Source organism: Amaranthus tricolor, chromosome 10, assembly GCF_026212465.1.
Source record: "Amaranthus tricolor cultivar Red isolate AtriRed21 chromosome 10, ASM2621246v1, whole genome shotgun sequence".
NCBI classification, from domain to species: domain Eukaryota; kingdom Viridiplantae; phylum Streptophyta; class Magnoliopsida; order Caryophyllales; family Amaranthaceae; genus Amaranthus; species Amaranthus tricolor.
Genome location: NC_080056.1, coordinates 19,948,476 through 19,967,035, shown reverse-complemented (window position 1 = coordinate 19,967,035; position 18,560 = coordinate 19,948,476). Strand labels below are relative to the sequence as shown.

At 35.3% G+C, this 18,560-nt stretch overlaps 2 protein-coding genes across 2 annotated transcripts; both read left to right on the top strand.

Moving 5' to 3' along the window:
* Window positions 1-9,347: 9,347 nt before the first annotated feature.
* LOC130825385 (40S ribosomal protein S20-2-like) lies at window positions 9,348-11,665 on the top strand. Its single transcript, XM_057690587.1, has 4 exons — window positions 9,348-9,546; window positions 9,631-9,767; window positions 10,228-10,341; window positions 11,258-11,665. Exons 2-4 carry the CDS (start codon window positions 9,659-9,661, stop codon window positions 11,398-11,400), a joined length of 366 nt encoding a protein of 121 aa, XP_057546570.1. The 5' UTR covers window positions 9,348-9,546; window positions 9,631-9,658; the 3' UTR covers window positions 11,401-11,665.
* Window positions 11,666-12,489: 824 nt separating this feature from the next.
* LOC130825384 (transketolase, chloroplastic) lies at window positions 12,490-18,233 on the top strand. Its single transcript, XM_057690586.1, has 7 exons — window positions 12,490-13,625; window positions 15,583-15,673; window positions 15,759-15,864; window positions 16,148-16,430; window positions 16,632-16,780; window positions 16,858-17,011; window positions 17,088-18,233. The coding sequence occupies exons 1-7, from the start codon at window positions 13,149-13,151 to the stop codon at window positions 18,045-18,047; spliced, it is 2,220 nt and encodes a 739-aa protein (XP_057546569.1). The 5' UTR covers window positions 12,490-13,148; the 3' UTR covers window positions 18,048-18,233.
* Window positions 18,234-18,560: the final 327 nt, after the last annotated feature.

Below are 18,560 nucleotides of genomic sequence, written 5' to 3'. Positions count from 1 at the left end.
TTGATTTACAACACTGAGTATCAAAGTATGCAGCTAGTTTACTTTGGTTCAACTCACATTATTTGTCGAAATCAATGAACTCACTCACAGATTATGCATCATCAAACGCATATATGGTGTTCGGGGTGGTTAGATTATAACCTCGAGGCACCCATTTATCATGCATGACATAAATTGTTTATCCATTGTAAATTCTCAACCCAATTCCTTTAATCAAAAAAGAGTTTGATCCCCAAATATTACGCCATGTAAAGCTAGGATCAAAGCCTCTTCTATCTTCAATAAACACACCATTCTTAAAGTATCTAGCCTTAAAAAGAGAACACAACAAGTTGTTCTCAAAAAAGTTTTTAGCTAGAAGAGCCTCATTAAAAATTTTTATATCTCAAAAACCCATGCCCCCTTGATTTTTGGGCAAACAAAGATTTGCCCAACTGTGCCAATGGATCTTACCTGCTCCACCATTCGACCCCCACCAGAATCTCGCCATTAGAGAATGAAGTCCATTGAGTAAGTCGTCCGGGATTTGATAAATGCTCATCATGTAAGTATGGATTGCTTGTATAACCGCCTTCATAAGAATTTCCTTACCAGCTCTCGAGAGTAATTTCTCCTTCCATCCTTAAATTTTTTTTCCACACTCCCTCTTTGAGGCACATGAAGATGGCCTTCTTTGATTTGCCAATCAAAGTTGGAAGACCCAAGTACTTTGCATGTCTATTCACTTCGGTAACACCCAGCTTATCAATAATTTCTTGCCTAACATTAGATTGTACCGCTTTGCTAAAAGAAATCTTCGTCTTTGTGTAATTAACTATCTAGCCCGATGCTCTCTCATACAAGCTAATGATATTAGCCACTTCCAAGCATTCTCTCATCGTAGCTTTAGCAAATAGAATACTATCATCAACAAAAAACAAATATGACAACTTTTGTGCTCTACGACACACTTGAAAACTATGAATACGTCCATCAGCAACCCCCTTGTGAATCAGCGTCAAAAAGGATTCTGCACATTGAATGAAGAGGTAGGGAGATATAGGGCTCCCTTGTCGAAGACCTCTAGAGGGAGTCACATTACCACATATTTTTCCATTAACTTTGAACGGTAAAGACACACTTGATATAGAGCTAAGAATGTGTCTAACCCAGTTATCATTAAAGCCTATCCTCAGCATTATGCGCAGTGGCAGATCTACGTATGGTTTTCCCGGGCACGTGCCCCGGGAAAATTTAAAATTTTTCTTTTTTGAAGTCAGGGGGTGAAACGCTTTCATTGTCTCAAGATTTAAGAAAATGAAAACCTAAATTGGTTTAAGAGAGAAAAAGTAACAAAAAGGTTTTGGAAGAGACGTTATGAAACATTCTTCTTCTATTATTCGCCGGTGAATTTGAATTTACCATTTAAAATCCGGCGTTTTAGATGTTTTTATCTTTGTTTTAATTTGATTTGAATTTTCTAGGGTTTGGGTTTTAGGGTTAGTTTTAAGAGAGAGAAAGTACTAAAAAGATTCTGAAAATGGTGGGAATGTTTCTGAGAATATTGATGATCATGAAGATTTGGATGAAAGGGTTGCTAAACTTGAAAATGTGATGGGTAATCATTGTCAATTCATGATTTTACTTGCTTAATCTAATTTTTTCTTATCTAGTTCGAGTTATTTTCAACAGGGCTTGCTTTATTTATAGTAAATTTTTGTTGGTTTCAATAGGTTTTAGTAGAATTGTAGTTCTAATTTAGTTTGAGGTTAATTACTTTATTTCATTTTTTTATGTGATGATTTTATGTTCTTATCTTAAGCACTATATTTTTTGTAGATTTGTAAGGGGGTTTTTTCTGTTGGAGTAAAGAGAATTTTACTTTGATTTGGTTGAAAGTTGTATAGTTGAGTGTTGTTATGGCCAATATGAGGCACATTGGGTTTTTGCCTTTCAGGCACTTTGTTGGATATGGTTAGCTTCAATCTACCATTTCCTGGATCTTGAATTGATAGTTGTGGTCTTATGGATTTCGTTAATTTGTGGGCTTGAGTGGGCTTTTTGAGTTTGTAGTATGTACAAGTCGGTGCTTGATGTGAAATTTTACAAACGAACCTCTGAAAAAATTTCGTCAATTCGTTGGTGCCCAAGGGGACTCTTAACCCTAGATCCTTCACTGATTACACGTTCAAGGAAACTCTAGTCAACTCGGTCATATGCCTTACTCATATCAAGCTTCAAAGCAAAGGCATTAGAGCAACCATCTTTACATCTTTTCATAGCATGGAAACATTCAAAAGCTAGCAAGGCATTTTTCGTAATAAATCACCCCAGAATAAAAGCACTTTGGTTAACAGTAATAATATTATAACCTACAATATCCCAGAATTTTTGAAAGAAAAGAGCGTGAAAACCATATATACCTAAGGCTTTGGAGGGGTGCATTTGGAACAAAGCTTTTGCTAAGTTCCCATTCCGATGATTCCTCTTCAAGGCTAGCTATCATATCATATGTGCGCACACGGTGGATTCCTGCTAAAGCCTTATCAAAATCCTCAGATAGGCTAGAACAAAAGAGGGCATTATAATAATATGTGATGATATGCTCCATCGCATAGGGACTAGACTGCCACTGACAATTCTGATCATTGAGTCCCTTTATGGTATTGCGTCTTTGCCGTGAAAAAGCTTTGTGGTGGAAATAGCTAGTATTTCTGTTGCATCCTTGATTTTATTTGACGTCGCTTTCAAATGCCAATATGATTCCTCCAATCTATGCAAATCATCTAATTCCAATGAGAGGGTTTTACATGCTTGTGGAGTATTAGCATCTGGAAAAGCCTTTAAGCTTTGGATGAGGCTTTTTCTGTTTTCCTGATTTGTTTTCGTATTTTATCAAACCTACCAGTTGCCTAATCGACCAGTTTTAGAGTACACTCTTCAATTCTTGTCTTAATTTGACGCCCAACCACTTATTCCACGCATCTGCCACCACACTCATGCATTTGTCACTAGACAACCACATTGATTCAAAACGATAAAGCTTTTGATTACTATTAATCCCTCGCCTGCCCTCTGTATTTAGTAAAATAGGAGCATGATTAGAGCGGTAAATAGGTAAGTGTTTGACTTCCAGGAATGGGAACCAGTTTAACTAGTCATTAGTAGCCAAGAAACAATCAAGTCTGACGAATAAGGGATGTCACATCTTACCTCTTTGCCAAGTAAAGTTACTACCACGATAGCCTACATCAACCAAACCATAATCATTAATGCATCTTTGAAACTCTACAATATCTCGCTCACTTCAAACACCACCACCCTCTTTTTCATGGGCATATAGGATTTCATTGAAATCCCCAAACATGACACACGACTCTCTAATATCATCTGTAAGTTGTCTCATAAGCTCCCATGTTTGGAATTTTCGAGACCTCTCCGGTCAACCATAAACCTCACAAGCATATATATACCATGGACCACCGTTACCCCCATCTCTAATCTTCACCAAAATGTGATGATTTGAGTATGAAATTTTTGAAACATCCAAATCCCTCCACCATAAACTTGTACTTCCTGATAAATCCATACTGTTAAGACACAGACCATCATGAAACCCACACTTTATACGAACAATTTCTAACCTATCGCCATCAATCATCGACTCTATAACAAAGACTAACTCCGGTCTCTCTCGAACACACCAATTTTGCAGAGCTTTAACCGTCGAGGGATTGGCTAACCCTTGATAGTTTCAGCTTAAGATTTTCATTGTTGTTTGCGGTGTAGATATCCATCGACCACCGCTACTTCAAAAAGATTTTTACCATCATCATCACTCTACCTTCTAAGCCTTTTCATATCAGCCTCTGCTTCAGCATTTCAACATCTTGCTCATTATTTTTCCTTTTTAAAACTACTAAATTATCAACCAAATCTGTTCCGCTACCAACTTTTCGATGAAGAACCCCACCCATAGGCTCTTTAATTTTTCCTTCACATCTCCTAATTTTAACCAAACGCACTTTTGCAGTATGATCACTCCTTGGATGAAATTTACTAAAGCCTGCTTTATTAATGATTGGAGTAGTAACTCAACATTATCAATATTTTTAGTAGGGGGAACCACAGAAGCCACCACATGATAGATCTCATTATTACTATCTAAACAAAAAGAGATAACAGAAGCATTACCTACATTATAATAGGAGCATTACCTACAATCTCATTTTTAATGATAGTGACATTAGGTGCATAGGAAACACTAACCTCCAAGGTTTTATTATTCACGGTATCAATGCCCAAAAAGGCAAACTGTGCAAGAACATCATTACAAGGACCCTTAGGACTATGTTTAGGTTTTGTGACAAAAATATTCCTTTTAAGTTTTAGGTTATCCACCTCTTCTTTATTTTTAATAAAACCCCTTCGTAGTGATGTCTTAATATCAAGTCCCCAACTACATCCCTTCTCTATATCCTCCTCATTGACAATATTACAATCGCGGTCAGTGCGACTCATTAAATCGCAATAGAAACAGAAGTGGGGAAATCTTTCATATTTAATAAGCACTTTAACAATATTTTCACCCTTAACCCTAATTTTCTGCATTTTTCGTAGGGGTTTATTATCATCCAATAAAACCCTAACCTTACAATATTGCTCAATCTCCAAGAAATCATCCTCAATCTCTATCACATTACCCAACGAAGAGGCAATGGGTCTGATTTTTTTCATTCGAAGGATGGCCGAAAGGCAGGTTATATAAGCGAACCCAAAACGGAGATGTTGACAGGATTGCATCTAATGGTTGAACATCTTTCTCCATTTCTTGTAGCATAAGTAATCTCTAATCTAAGCACTAAGGTCTTCCATTCAACACCTTTTCCATATCTCTCCAATGTAGAAATTGGAAAATGAATAAGTTAGCACCCATATATCGGATAACAACCCCTTCTTGTAGGCTTTGAACTTGTAGGGTATGTTTGAGAGCCTCTGAATTAAATGGTTTTGTGGTAAGCAATTTACCAACGAGATGAAGAGAGAGTTTGGCATTCGAGGCTTCATCTTCTTTATCCTCAAAATCAGTGATATCATCCTCTTCGTTTACTATCTTTAAACGTGAACATTGTTCAATTATGTCAGCAACCATAATTGAGAGAAATCCGACTTTCGAAGAAGACGATAGAAAAACTCTAGAAACCTAGAGAGAAACCCTAATCCTAGAGAGAGAAGGAACTAAGTAAATTATACTAATAAAGGTGAGGTATCAAACAAGTTAGGTTAATGATTACTTAATTTAAGTCAAAAAAGTCAATTCAGCAATCGCCCAGTAATACTAACATCGGACAATTATTTAATTGAGTTTCTAGACTCAATTTAAGTAATTATCCAATATTACTAAGAGTGAATATTAACAAAATTTATGAAATTGTTGAGTGAAAAAAAAATAATAATTAAATAAACGAAGTTTTAAAAAAATCCCAAAAGTAAGCGTCCAAACCCCAAAGCTGTGCTTTGGAGCTGTTCGCAGTTACTAACTGCGAACAGACCTGATCTACAAAATCAGATCAGTTTCTGTTTTTCGCAAAATCCCATTTCTCAAACCCTACTTCACTCGACATTTCCACCTTCTCCCTCTAAAACCATTGATTCATTTCATCAAATCGTGCAATCCTCTTTGAATTTGGCACTTCAAAATTAGTGTGGGATACTATAGCTTGCGCAAAGGTAAATTTTTTTGTGTTTTTTTGGTGTATATTTGGATTTTAGGGTTTTAACCAAATTTGTTTATTTTTTCAAATGTAGGTTTCTAGTTGTTAAATCAAGACTAATCTTAATCATCCATAAGCATTGAAGGTAATTTCTAATTGTTTTTATAGCTTTATGTTGGATTTTGAAGTAATGTTGTTGTATTATTTGATGTTGATTAGAAAATGTTGATGTTGATGTTGGTATTAGAAATGTTATTTGTGAACTTATGAATTGATTTGTTATTTGGATTATGTGTATTATATATGTATGAACTTAGCTACATTATGGATTTGAATAATTTGTAGACCAAAAAAGATTATAATCAAATGAATATAATGTACTTGTATGGACATGAGTTGATGTTGATGTTGATTTTCTTTGTATTAATGTAGAAAATGGCATCATTTCGCGTCACTATAGTGTGTTTTTGGAATGGTTGTATTAGAGAAAATAATGGCAAAGTTCATTATGTTGGGGGAAGACGTAAGTTGTTTGCTTGCAATTCGAACATGGATTTGAACCACTTTAGACGTTTTATATCTTATAAGATTGGATTGGACCCTACTAGAAGTACCGTAAATATAAGTTTTAAATATGCCTTGAGTGGAGAATTTATTGCCTTTCCTGTTGAGGATGATGAGGCTATAGATGCGATGTGGGAGCATTCAAAGTCCACCCAAATTCCCTCTTTGGAGTTATACGTAGAAGAAGTACCATTAGGGAATGTAGTTGCTTCTAATCCAACTCCTACCCCTATGCCTATATTAACTCAGGAAACTGTAAATCCCGTCGTTTCTTCCGCATCTTGTATTTTTTCTCAACCCCCTACGAATCAAGTTCCAATTGATTCAATGGTTAACTTAGGAGAAATTGCTGAGATGGAACCTTGGGATGATGAGAATGAGAGTAATGAGCTTATTGACGATCCTTCTGAGGACGATGTGGATGTCGATGAGGATGCGCTAGCAAATGACATGACTCTAGGCAACATTCCTACAATCATTCCTCCTACACCTTATGCCCTCTGTCCACCTTTAAACGAGTATGCGGAGGACCAATCATGGAGGACTTGGGCTTGTGATACCACATACACCGAACAGGGAGAGTTTGAGAAGGGTATGATGTTTGATAACAAGGAATCATTGTTGGAAGCTATCAGAGTGTATCATATTGGGAGAAATGTGGAGTACAGAACGGAGACCTTGAACCAATCTGTCCTTTCCTTGAAGTGCAAGCGGGGTTGTTCGTGGAAACTTAGAGCTACGTTTGACTCTAATTTATCTTCATGGAGTATTGTTACCTATAAGGGTAAGCACAGTTCTTGTGTATTGGGTAGTGACAGTGTGTCGGCTGGACACATTCTCTTGACATCTTCTGTCATTAACAATGTTATTAGAAATTGTGTTGCTAAAGACCCATCCATTAAGGTATCTGTCGTACGTCAGATGGTTAAAGATCGCTTTGGTGCATGGTGCATCGCATATTGGGAGAACGCCCTCCACCAGAAGTGATCAGGGGTAGTGGTTTGCGATGCACATGGTTGGTTCAGACCTTCTCGCAACTCCCCGGAGATGCTGATGAGGGCACCATTTCGCAGTACGCCAAGGCGTACATCCTATATTTGATAGGTGTTGTGTTGTTTGCCGATAAAACAAGCAACCAAATATAGCTCCTATACTTAACATTACTTGACGACCCGTGGGAGCACATCGCCGAGTATAGCTGGGGCTTCGCAGCCTTGGGATACTTGTACAGGAGGCTTTGTGGTGCTGCCCATAAGAACGTCAAAGAGATTGCAGGACCACTAGTCATATTACAGGTAATAACAATAACATTTAATTCTCATCAACATTTGGTTAATTACATACTAATTACATTTGCGATCGTTAGCTGTGGGCGTGGGAGCATATTCTTATCGCCCAACCTTACAGAACCGTTGGTCGTGGTGATACTGCTCCTCCACCACAACTAGGCCCAAATATTGCGTACGGTTCAAGGTGGAATTTTGCCCGCCGGACGCGCAAGCACACCGGCAGCGGTCTAGGATTCTACCGAGATCAATTAGACCTCCTACGACCCAACCAGGTAAACATTTCAGTACTCATTAACATTAGTACAATTTAATCAACATATCACTTACCTTTTTCAAAACATGTATTTTAGTTTTTGTGGGACCCATACCCAGCGGAAGCCTACGCAGCTGTACTCAAACACTCGGGGATTCATTCCGGGGCGTGGAGGGCTTCTGTGCCACTCATATGCTTCGACATTGTCGAAGTACATCTACTAGAGCGCGTAATGCGCCAATATGGGTTGGTACAGAGGCACCTAATTTCGCGAAGAAATCAAGCCGGGGCAAACTGGATGGAGATCAACAGGCGCCACATCGCTCATTGGGATCATAGACTTGAGCTGCTTGCACAAGGTGCGCCGATCGATGTTGTCGGCGCACCTACTACACCTGACTATATGCCGTGGTTCCTCTCTATCACGCGCCGATGGATGACACCATGTGCCATCTTGGAAGCAGCACATTACGCACCTGCTGCGCCTACGATGACCCAATTTGTAAGTCTTCATTTGCATTTATTTGATTAAGTTGCCAATTAAATAATAAAATGTTACATTATCTAAATATTAATTGCAGGCACAAGGTGCGGCAGACGTGATGCGGTACAGCCAGGAGGAGCCGGTGAGGGAGATTGCGCATGGCATGCTCTTCGGCTCGCAGTTCCAGCACTTCATACCGGAAGTCGCTGCACAGCACTCACCAACTACCTCCCATACACACATGGCATGCTCTCCTTCTTATGACTACCATTTGAAGGAGATGGATCATTCATATCCCGTTGACGCTGCGGGGACCTCGCAGGCTGGGCCATCACAGCCATCACAGTACCAGTCCCCTCCACTGCCAGAGCGTCACGCGAACGCCTCTTACCATCGTAGGAGGCGAAGGAGACCAACTCAGTTGGATAAGGTAGATGAGGGTTCGTGAGCGTTAACGATTACCTTTTGTGTATTTGGATCGACTATGTACATATATATATATATATATATATATATATATATATATATATATATATATATATATATATATATATATATATATATATATATATATATATATATATTTTAATTGACTTGTATATTACACACATTTGTATATATTTTGCTGTATATACATGTTTAATTACTTTATCATAGCCCCTAAACTTTGACTTATGAATGATCGGAGTTTTGGCGATTAATCATGCCGCCTTAAAGATACATCGACTTGTAATTACCTATTCTAATGTCTCTAGTGCAATTACAACAAACAACAACTCAAAAATAAAGGAAAAAAAGTTAATTAGCTGTTCGCAGTTACTAACTGCGAACATCTGTAAAAGACAAAATAGCTGTTCGCAGTTAATAACTGCGAACAACTAGTTTTTCTTATATACTGTTCGCAGTTAGTAACTGCGAACAGCTCCAAAGCACAACTTTAGGGTTTGGACGCTTACTTTTGAGATATTTTTAAAACTTCGTTTATTTAATTAATTTTTTTTTTTCACTCAACAATTTCAAAAGTTCATATTAACATAACTAAGACTTAAACTAAAAAACGCTTAAAATTCATTTTGTTCAATTTTTCATAAGAACTTATACTCTAAATCCGATCATTTATTTAGTGGGCCGGAAAACTAAAACCCTAAGCCTAGAATATATAAATCGACTCCTATTACACTCTTTCTTTTCATTTTGTGAATAGCTCTAGGCCGCCGAACTCTGAATTTTTACCTGTTGGAAGCAATTTCTCTAATCCAAAAGGTGTACATCTGATCTCAATCTTTGTATTCTTCATTCTTTGTTGATTGGTTGCCAATAATCACTTTCTTCCTTCTTAAATTTCAGCTTTTCAACAGATTGAAGGTATCAGAAAATGGCGTACGCTATGAAGCAGACAAAGCCAGGGATGGAGGAAGCTGTAGAGCAAATCCATAAAATAAGAATCACTCTTTCCTCGAAGAACGTTAAGAATCTCGAGAAGGGTAAATGTTTATGTTTTTGATTCCATAAAAATAGAGTGTTTGATTTTGCGAATTTTAGTTTTTAAAAATTTAAATTTTCTATTATGGTAATCAATAACTGTTTTTAGTTGTATAGGTTTATAATTGTAGTTAATTGTGATATAGATAATTTGTTTGGTATGTGGAATTTTTGTGAATTTTTGTTTATTAGTTAATTGATGTTGTGTTGAACGATTTCCATGTTGTTTCATGATCTGATTGCTATTTGATTTGGGTAATTATGTGTATGATTTTGAAGTGTATCAGATTGTTTAATTAGAATGTGAGTTGTAAATGTGTGATTGTATTTGGGAACTGAGCTTTTATTTTAGGGTGATGTTATTGTTGAAACGTTGATTATTTTTTTTTTCTGTGATGCCGATCATGTAATTCCAAATGTTGCATAGGATTTTGATTGTGATTCTCTTAATGTATTGTGTAGTATGTGCTGATCTTGTACGAGGTGCTAAGGACAAGGGTCTCAGGGTTAAGGGACCTGTAAGGATGCCTACAAAGGTTCTGAGGATTACAACAAGGAAGGCTCCTTGTGGTGAAGGTAAGTGTATTGTTTTGGTTCGTTATTGATTGATTTTGATGACTTTTGGAACTGTTTGTGGAAAAGTTTTTAGAGTTTATAGCTAATCATGTTCAACCGAAAGTATATACTCTATTATAATAATAATAATAATAATAATAATAATAATAATAATAATAATAATTATTATTATTATTATTATTATTATTATTATTATTATTATTATTATTATTATTATTGTTTCATCTTTGTTTATCCGTTGTAGAACTAAGTCTCTTCAATTGACAGGTCCTTGTTGTTCTCGGACCTTTAATTAATCACTGTGAAGCTTAGATTGTTTGATTCTAATATAGTTCGCTTTCTGTAAGCAAGAATTAAGCATGGTTTGAAGTTGAAAGCTAAACATGGTTTCTTTGTTGTATTGATTGATAATTTTGTCCTGTTCACTCTTGGCGATTTGAATAAAGTACTGTCAAGCTGGGCTTGTTATGTTGTTATATTAAATTTACTATGTGATTGTTCTAAGACCTAGGTTGATGTAGGTTTTTTGAAAGAGAAGCTTGCGATGAGATAATTAAACCATATTGTAGAGTTGAGAGTTTCACATGTTTAAGGGAAAGTATATACATTATTGTTGTTTCGTCTTGGTATATTATCCTACATACAACCAATTATCTCCTTCGTTTGAAGGATAATTTATTCTTGTGGCTCTTTTGGGACCTTTGATCAAGTATTGTGAAGTTGGGATTGCTTTGATTGTGGTATATTTTGCATCTACAACATGCTAGTTTTTGGAGCAGAAGCTCGCTGTGAATAATGAGATTAAGTTTTGCTAGTTGAATTTATTTAGTGTTTCTTCTGTGCCTAAGCTTACTTTTACGCTTATACAATTCTTAATTTCCGTTCTCTATAACTGTCCATGGATTTGATTTTGCAGGTACCAACACTTGGGATAGGTTTGAGTTGCGTGTCCATAAGAGAGTGATTGACCTCTTCAGTTCTCCTGAGGTGGTGAAGCAGATCACCTCAATCACCATTGAACCTGGCGTTGAGGTCGAAGTGACCATTGCAGACTCTTAGGTGTGTTGGAATGGCTATTCCTTAGGGCTTATGTAGGTCTCCTCATAGTCTATGTTATCTTTCTGAGAATTTTGGATTTTACAATTACAATCACAATATTGTTTTGCGGAGAGTTATAACTTACAAGACTAAATTTATCTCTTGTTCTTTATAATTTATTCTTTTTGGTGAAATTGATGATATTATTAATGCAAAAGAGATTTTGGGTGTATGTAATTCTCTCAGCTCTGCATGTGAAGAGCAGTAAATATCCTTTTGAATGTTATCTTATCTGTGCCATTTCACAGCCTAGTTGCATCTTGCAAACCAATCCAAAAGAGTATTATCTTTAGATTCAACCTACAAGTTTAAATCGGTACGTAATGTGATCAAATTATCACAAAAGCTAAGATCAATCATGTTATAAAGCATGTAAATTCGAGTAAAACGCTAAATTTAAAGGATAAAATCGAGTAAATTTTTATCATTCAAATTAAAAGAAAAAAAAATTCTATGAATTTGTTATTAAGTATTACTCTTGATTATTAATTTTCATGAAAAATCGGTATAGGCCTAAAAGGTTTGAAGCATATTCATCTCTATCTAAGCATCAAATAGAATGTGTGTTGCTTTTAATAAAAAAAAATATTTTGTGATAAATGTGAATGAGAAATTAAATTGTATGAATTATATTTCTTCTGTTTCATATTAGTTGCAACAATAGAAAAAATGACACTATTCATTCATCATTCTTAATTTGTGAGTAATTTTAAATTTATAATTTAAAATATAATCAAGTTAAATTTTGTTTGATTCATCTCGTTGCAAAGATTAAAAATATAAAATTTTTATAATTTTTTATTACAAATAATTAGAGATATTAAAGATTAAATTAGTGTATTAGACTGCGTGAAAAAGCAAATATCGTAAGTAATTACAACGAAGGAAGTATTAAAAGAAAATTAGAATATGTAAATAGATATAAAAGAAAATGATTGATCAATGAAAAAGATATACATCCAAATAAAAGAAACAACTAAATAAATGTTAAAAGGAGAGAAATGAGAAAGACAGATCATAGATATATATAGCTTTATACCTTTTAAATCTTGTTATACATATGATGAGCCTCAAAATTGAAAGTGATGGTAAGAACTTCCACTTTCTAAAATCTAACACAATGGCCAATCAATTCTCACCCAACACAACCATGATGGACCACAATTCCTCAATCAGTGGCTCTTATCCTCTTTATTCATTACAAAATAAAAATATGTGAAAAAAATAAGTATTTTAAGAAATTAAATTGTATAAATTATATTAAAAGGAAATTAAAATATATCAATATATTAAAAAAAGTGATGGGTCAATTACAAAATAAAAAAACAACTAAATAAATGTTAAAAAGAGAGAAATGAGAAAGACAGATATAGCTTTATGGGTTTTAAATCTTGTTAAGCCTCAAAATTGTAAGTGATGGTAATTGGTAAGAACTTCCACTTTCTAAAATCTAACACAATGAATGACCAATCAATTCTCACCCATAACAAACAACCATGATGTACCACAATTCCTCAATCAATGGCTCTTATCCTCTTTGTTTATTACAACCAATCATTATCCATAACAAAGATTTAAATGGTCCCCTCCACTCTTTCTTCTCATCCTCTTCTATACACACTCATCTTTTACACTCGCTCAATTCTCTTCTTCATTCCTTCAAGAAGAGTTAGAGAGAGAAAGCTTGCCATTCTCCAAACCCTTCAACTATGGCAGCTTCTTCCTCACTCACTCTATCTCATCATCAAACTATCTTATCTCACCCAAAAACCCACCTCCCTAACTCATCCACATCCTCCATATTAGTCCCTACAACTTCCTCCAAGGTCAATGGAATACTCCTTAAGGCAACTAACTCAAGAAGAACGCGCGTGGGATCACGTACAACTGTTGTGAAGGCTGCAGCCGTGGAAACTCTTGAATCAAGGGATACAGAACAAGTGGTTGAGAAGTCTATAAATACGATTAGGTTCTTGGCTATTGATGCTGTTGAGAAGGCTAATTCGGGTCATCCGGGTTTGCCCATGGGTTGTGCACCAATGGGCCATATATTGTATGATGAGGTGATGAGGTATAACCCGAAGAACCCGTATTGGTTTAACCGTGACCGTTTTATTCTATCTGCTGGTCATGGTTGTATGCTTCAATATGCTCTCCTTCATCTTGCTGGATATGACAGTGTCTTGGTAAATGCAATTGACTTTACACTACTATTCCTATCACTATTTTTTTTACTTGACTCAGTTTGATTTAATAATCATAAATTCATAATGGAGCAGAATTTAATTAAATAAATTAATGATTCAAACTTGCAAGATGGGATAAAAGTTGTTCAAGAATCATTATCTTTTTTTTTTGTTACAACCTTGTCATGTTCTTAGTTTCATGAACCTTTATAAGATTTATTGGTAAAAAATTAATTTATTGGTAAAAAATTATGTTATATTAATTCATTTTGATAAATAATTTTCTAAACCTTTTAAAATATTTTTTTATTGTTTGTAATCGCATTGTAGATGACATGGTACAAGGACCAAACTTCAAAGATTTGTGTATAGCTAATACCCTTACCACTCATTTGGTAATTAGTATTAAACGGTGGGAATATTAATGAAAGTTATTGTAATTTTGGTATGAATATATCTTGACAAATTTAATGATTATACCTATTATCCTTCAACAATCTTATTTTGGTGGTAATGGAAAATTGTGAATAAAAAGACTTTTTAATGATCAAACTTTCATTATTATGAGAATGACATATCATTTAAATTTACACTACAAATTATTCTCATTCCCACCATTTACAACCGATTGCCAAACGAGTTGTTAGTTCTGTACAATTCCATAATAGATGGTGTCTTGAGAGACTGTCTTTTGTAAAGACTGCTCTCAAAAGCCGAACACAAATCTAATTTATGTTAATTTAAAAAAAATTGCTACTGAAATAAAAAAAAAAAGCGCGCTTGTAAAGTGGAATGTGAAAAGTCACATAATATATTTGAGGTTATAACAACATTTAATTGGAGATATAACATAATATATTTGGTGTTATACCAGCATATATTAGGGGTTATAACATAATTTATTTGGGGTTATACATAATATATTTGAAGTTATATATATATATATATATATATATATATATATATATATATATATATATATATATATATATATATATATATATATATATATATTTGAGGTTATAACATAATATTTAGAGTTGTAACAATATATATTTAAGGTTATAATATAATATATATAGGGTTATAGCAACATATATTTGAGGTTATAACATAATATATTTGGTGTTATAAAAATACTATATCTTCAAATACAGACTGTTATATACTCAACTATATAATTTTAGAATCCCAAATACATAATACTATAACCCTAAACACAGACCATTATTTATCCAAATATATAATGTTATAATTCCAAACACAAACCATTATCTACTCAATTATATAATGTTATAACCCTAAATATAGATCATTATATACCAAAATATATAATACTTTAACCCCAAACACATAATATTATAACCCAAAACATAAACCATTATATACCCAACTATGTAATGATATAGAATTTTTTAAAAAAGAACTATGTAATGTTATAACCCCAAACACAGATCGTTATATACCTAACTATACGCGTGTGTTTAGAAAGTTTAATTAATTTTTCCTTTTTTAAAATTCAAAATTTGGCCGGCCCAAACTTAAAACGTCTTTACAAACATGGTCTAAGTAAGAATTTGTGATTCCATAAACACAGATCCATGTACACTAGAATCATTTTTTCTGTATGGGTGGTGAATGGTGATGGGTGGACTGCATTGTCATGTTTTGCATTGATGACATATTTGTTCATAAAATTTAGGCTAAACTAATTTTTAATAATAATTATTAGAGGGGTTCCCATCTCAAATATGCGTGAAATAAGCCTTTTTAATGTAAGGTTATGTTCAAGATATGTTATTCGAACATCTATAATATGAAGTACAAAGGAGGAAGTATGCTTATACATAATCAGTCTCTTAGGATCTATAGACTTATACTTCCTATAGAATCATATACATGTTATTTTGACTAGTGATTCTTGCACATTATCTGATTTTCTCATATGACATAACAGGAAGAAGATTTGAAGACTTTCCGTCAATGGGGAAGCAAAATTCCTGGTCACCCAGAGAATTTTGAGACTCCTGGAGTTGAAGTTACAACTGGTTTTGCTTCTTTTCTGCTAATCACTCCTCACCAACTTGTTCAATTAAAGACACAATCCAATCAATTGTGTTTCTTATTATGCAGGCCCACTCGGTCAGGGTATTGCCAATGCAGTTGGTTTGGCTCTTGCTGAGAAGCATTTAGCCGCTCGATTCAACAAACCTGATGCTGAAATCGTTGACCATTACACGTAAAAGTTTCTTTTTCTTTTGCTCGTTCTTTTTTCTTTTTTTGTGCTCCTGTCAAGATCAATGTTAACTGGACCCTTTCTTTCACCACTCATACATATGAGTATGTATGACTTAAGCACACTTCATTTTGGCCTTGGAAAATGGTATCTCTTGCAAAATAGTCAAGTTAGACATGTGGATGAGCTTCCCGAGTCACAAGTCTAGCTGTCCAAACAACATAAGCCAAAGATGGTTACGATTGTATTTGATGTTTTACTTTGGTTGTACATCTCTGAATTTCAGGTATTGTATACTTGGTGATGGTTGCCAAATGGAAGGGATAGCTCAGGAAGCTTGTTCACTTGCTGGTCATTGGGGGCTTGGAAAATTGATTGCTCTATATGATGATAACCATATTTCTATAGATGGTGACACTGCCATTGCCTTCACTGAGAGTGTTGACACGCGGTTTGAGGCCCTTGGCTGGCATGTTATCTGGGTCAAGAATGGTAACACAGGGTACGATGAAATTCGTGCTGCTATCAAGGAAGCTCAGGCCGTCAAAGACAAACCCACTTTGATTAAGGTCATCCCCATTCTATCATTGCTGCTATTTTTAAGGATTTGCCAATTGAACTCTATTAGATGCGTTTGGTTAATTATGTCTTTTAGGGGAAAATGAGAGTTAAAACTCAATTTCACTGATAGGACCAAGGCCATAACGACATTTTTTTTATGTAATGAAATAGAGATTTGATTGATAACGTGATCTTTTTTGCATATGCAGGTTACAACAACCATTGGTTTTGGTTCTCCTAACAAGTCAAATTCATACAGTGTGCATGGAAGTGCATTGGGTGCTAAGGAAGTCGAGGCTACAAGGCAGAATCTTGGTTGGCCTTACGAGCCATTCCATGTTCCAGATGAAGTTAAAAAGTAAGCAATACACGATTCCATTATCACACATTTTTCTTTATATTTGTGATCTGGTGTAAAATTTTCCCATTTCGCAGGCACTGGAGCCGCCATACTCCTGAAGGAGCTTCCTTGGAAGCCGAGTGGAATGCCAAGTTTGCAGAGTATGAGAAGAAGTACCCTGCAGAAGCAGCAGAGTTGAAGTCTATCATTACCGGTGAACTGCCTGCTGGTTGGGAGAAGGCACTTCCTGTAAGTTACTTACTTATCGATCTCGCTGCTCGTAATGTGATGGATATATTTACAAATCTTAATATTTTTTTTGCAGACATACACACCTGAAACCCCAGGTGATGCAACCAGAAACCTGTCACAACAATGCTTAAATGCCCTTGCAAAGGTTCTTCCAGGGCTCGTTGGTGGCAGTGCTGATCTTGCATCTTCAAACATGACCTTACTGAAAATGTTTGGAGATTTCCAAAAGGACACGCCCGAGGAAAGAAATGTTCGTTTTGGTGTCAGAGAACACGGAATGGGTGCCATTTGTAACGGTATTGCTCTTCACAGTCCAGGGTTCATCCCTTATTGTGCTACCTTCTTTGTGTTCACTGACTACATGAGAGGAGCAATGAGAATCTCAGCCTTGTCAGAAGCTAGAGTCATCTATGTTATGACCCACGATTCTATTGGTCTTGGAGAAGACGGGCCTACTCATCAGCCCATCGAGCACTTGGCAAGTTTCCGTGCCATGCCCAACATCTTAATGCTCCGTCCAGCTGATGGAAACGAGACTGCTGGTGCATACAAGGTTGCTGTTGAACACAGAAAGACACCATCTATTCTCGCTCTTTCTAGACAAAAGCTTCCAAATTTGCCCGGAACATCCATTGAAGGAGTTGAGAAAGGAGGGTACACCATAACAGACAATTCTTCGGGCAACAAGCCTGATGTTATTCTGATTGGAACTGGTTCAGAACTGGAAATTGCTGCTAAAGCTGGAGATGAGCTAAGAAAACAAGGAAAAGCTGTCAGAGTTGTATCGCTTGTATCTTGGGAGTTGTTTGATCAACAATCCGATGAATACAAGGAGAGTGTCCTTCCTTCAGATGTTACTGCAAGAGTAAGCATAGAGGCTGGATCAACTTTCGGATGGGAGAAAATCGTTGGCGCAAAAGGGAAGGCCATTGGTATTGACAAGTTCGGAGCAAGTGCACCTGCAGGAAGGATATACAAGGAGTATGGCATTACTGTTGAAGCTGTTATTGAAGCTGCAAAATCAGTTTCTTAGGTTTTGTTCTTGAGGATTCTTTTTGCTTCGTGTTTTGCATTTTTTGTTGAGTAGACAAGGCTCATAGTGAGTTAATGGCTCAGAGCCGTCTCATTTATGTAAGAGGCCCTGTGCAAATATAAATCAATTAGGCCCCTAATAAAAAATTTTCTCAATGGGTAATAAATGAAACCGTCAAAAGAAGCACGTATTATCTCCTTTGAAAATTTTAAAAATGCTCCTTTGAAAATATTTCAAACTTTTTCATTATAACTAAAATTTCATTTATACACAATAAAAAAAAAAAACAATTTAAATGACAATGTATAGGTAAATAACAAAAAATAGAAGATATGATCGATAATATAATATTGGCTCGCCCACGATAAAATACTTAAAATTCATGACAATCCAACAAGAAAATCACTTGGTTGATAATACAAAAATTATAGAAATATTTCTACCTATAACACCCCATCATTTTATGATGTCATTATTTTATTATTATAATAGTTTTTGGAGATTTTATAATTT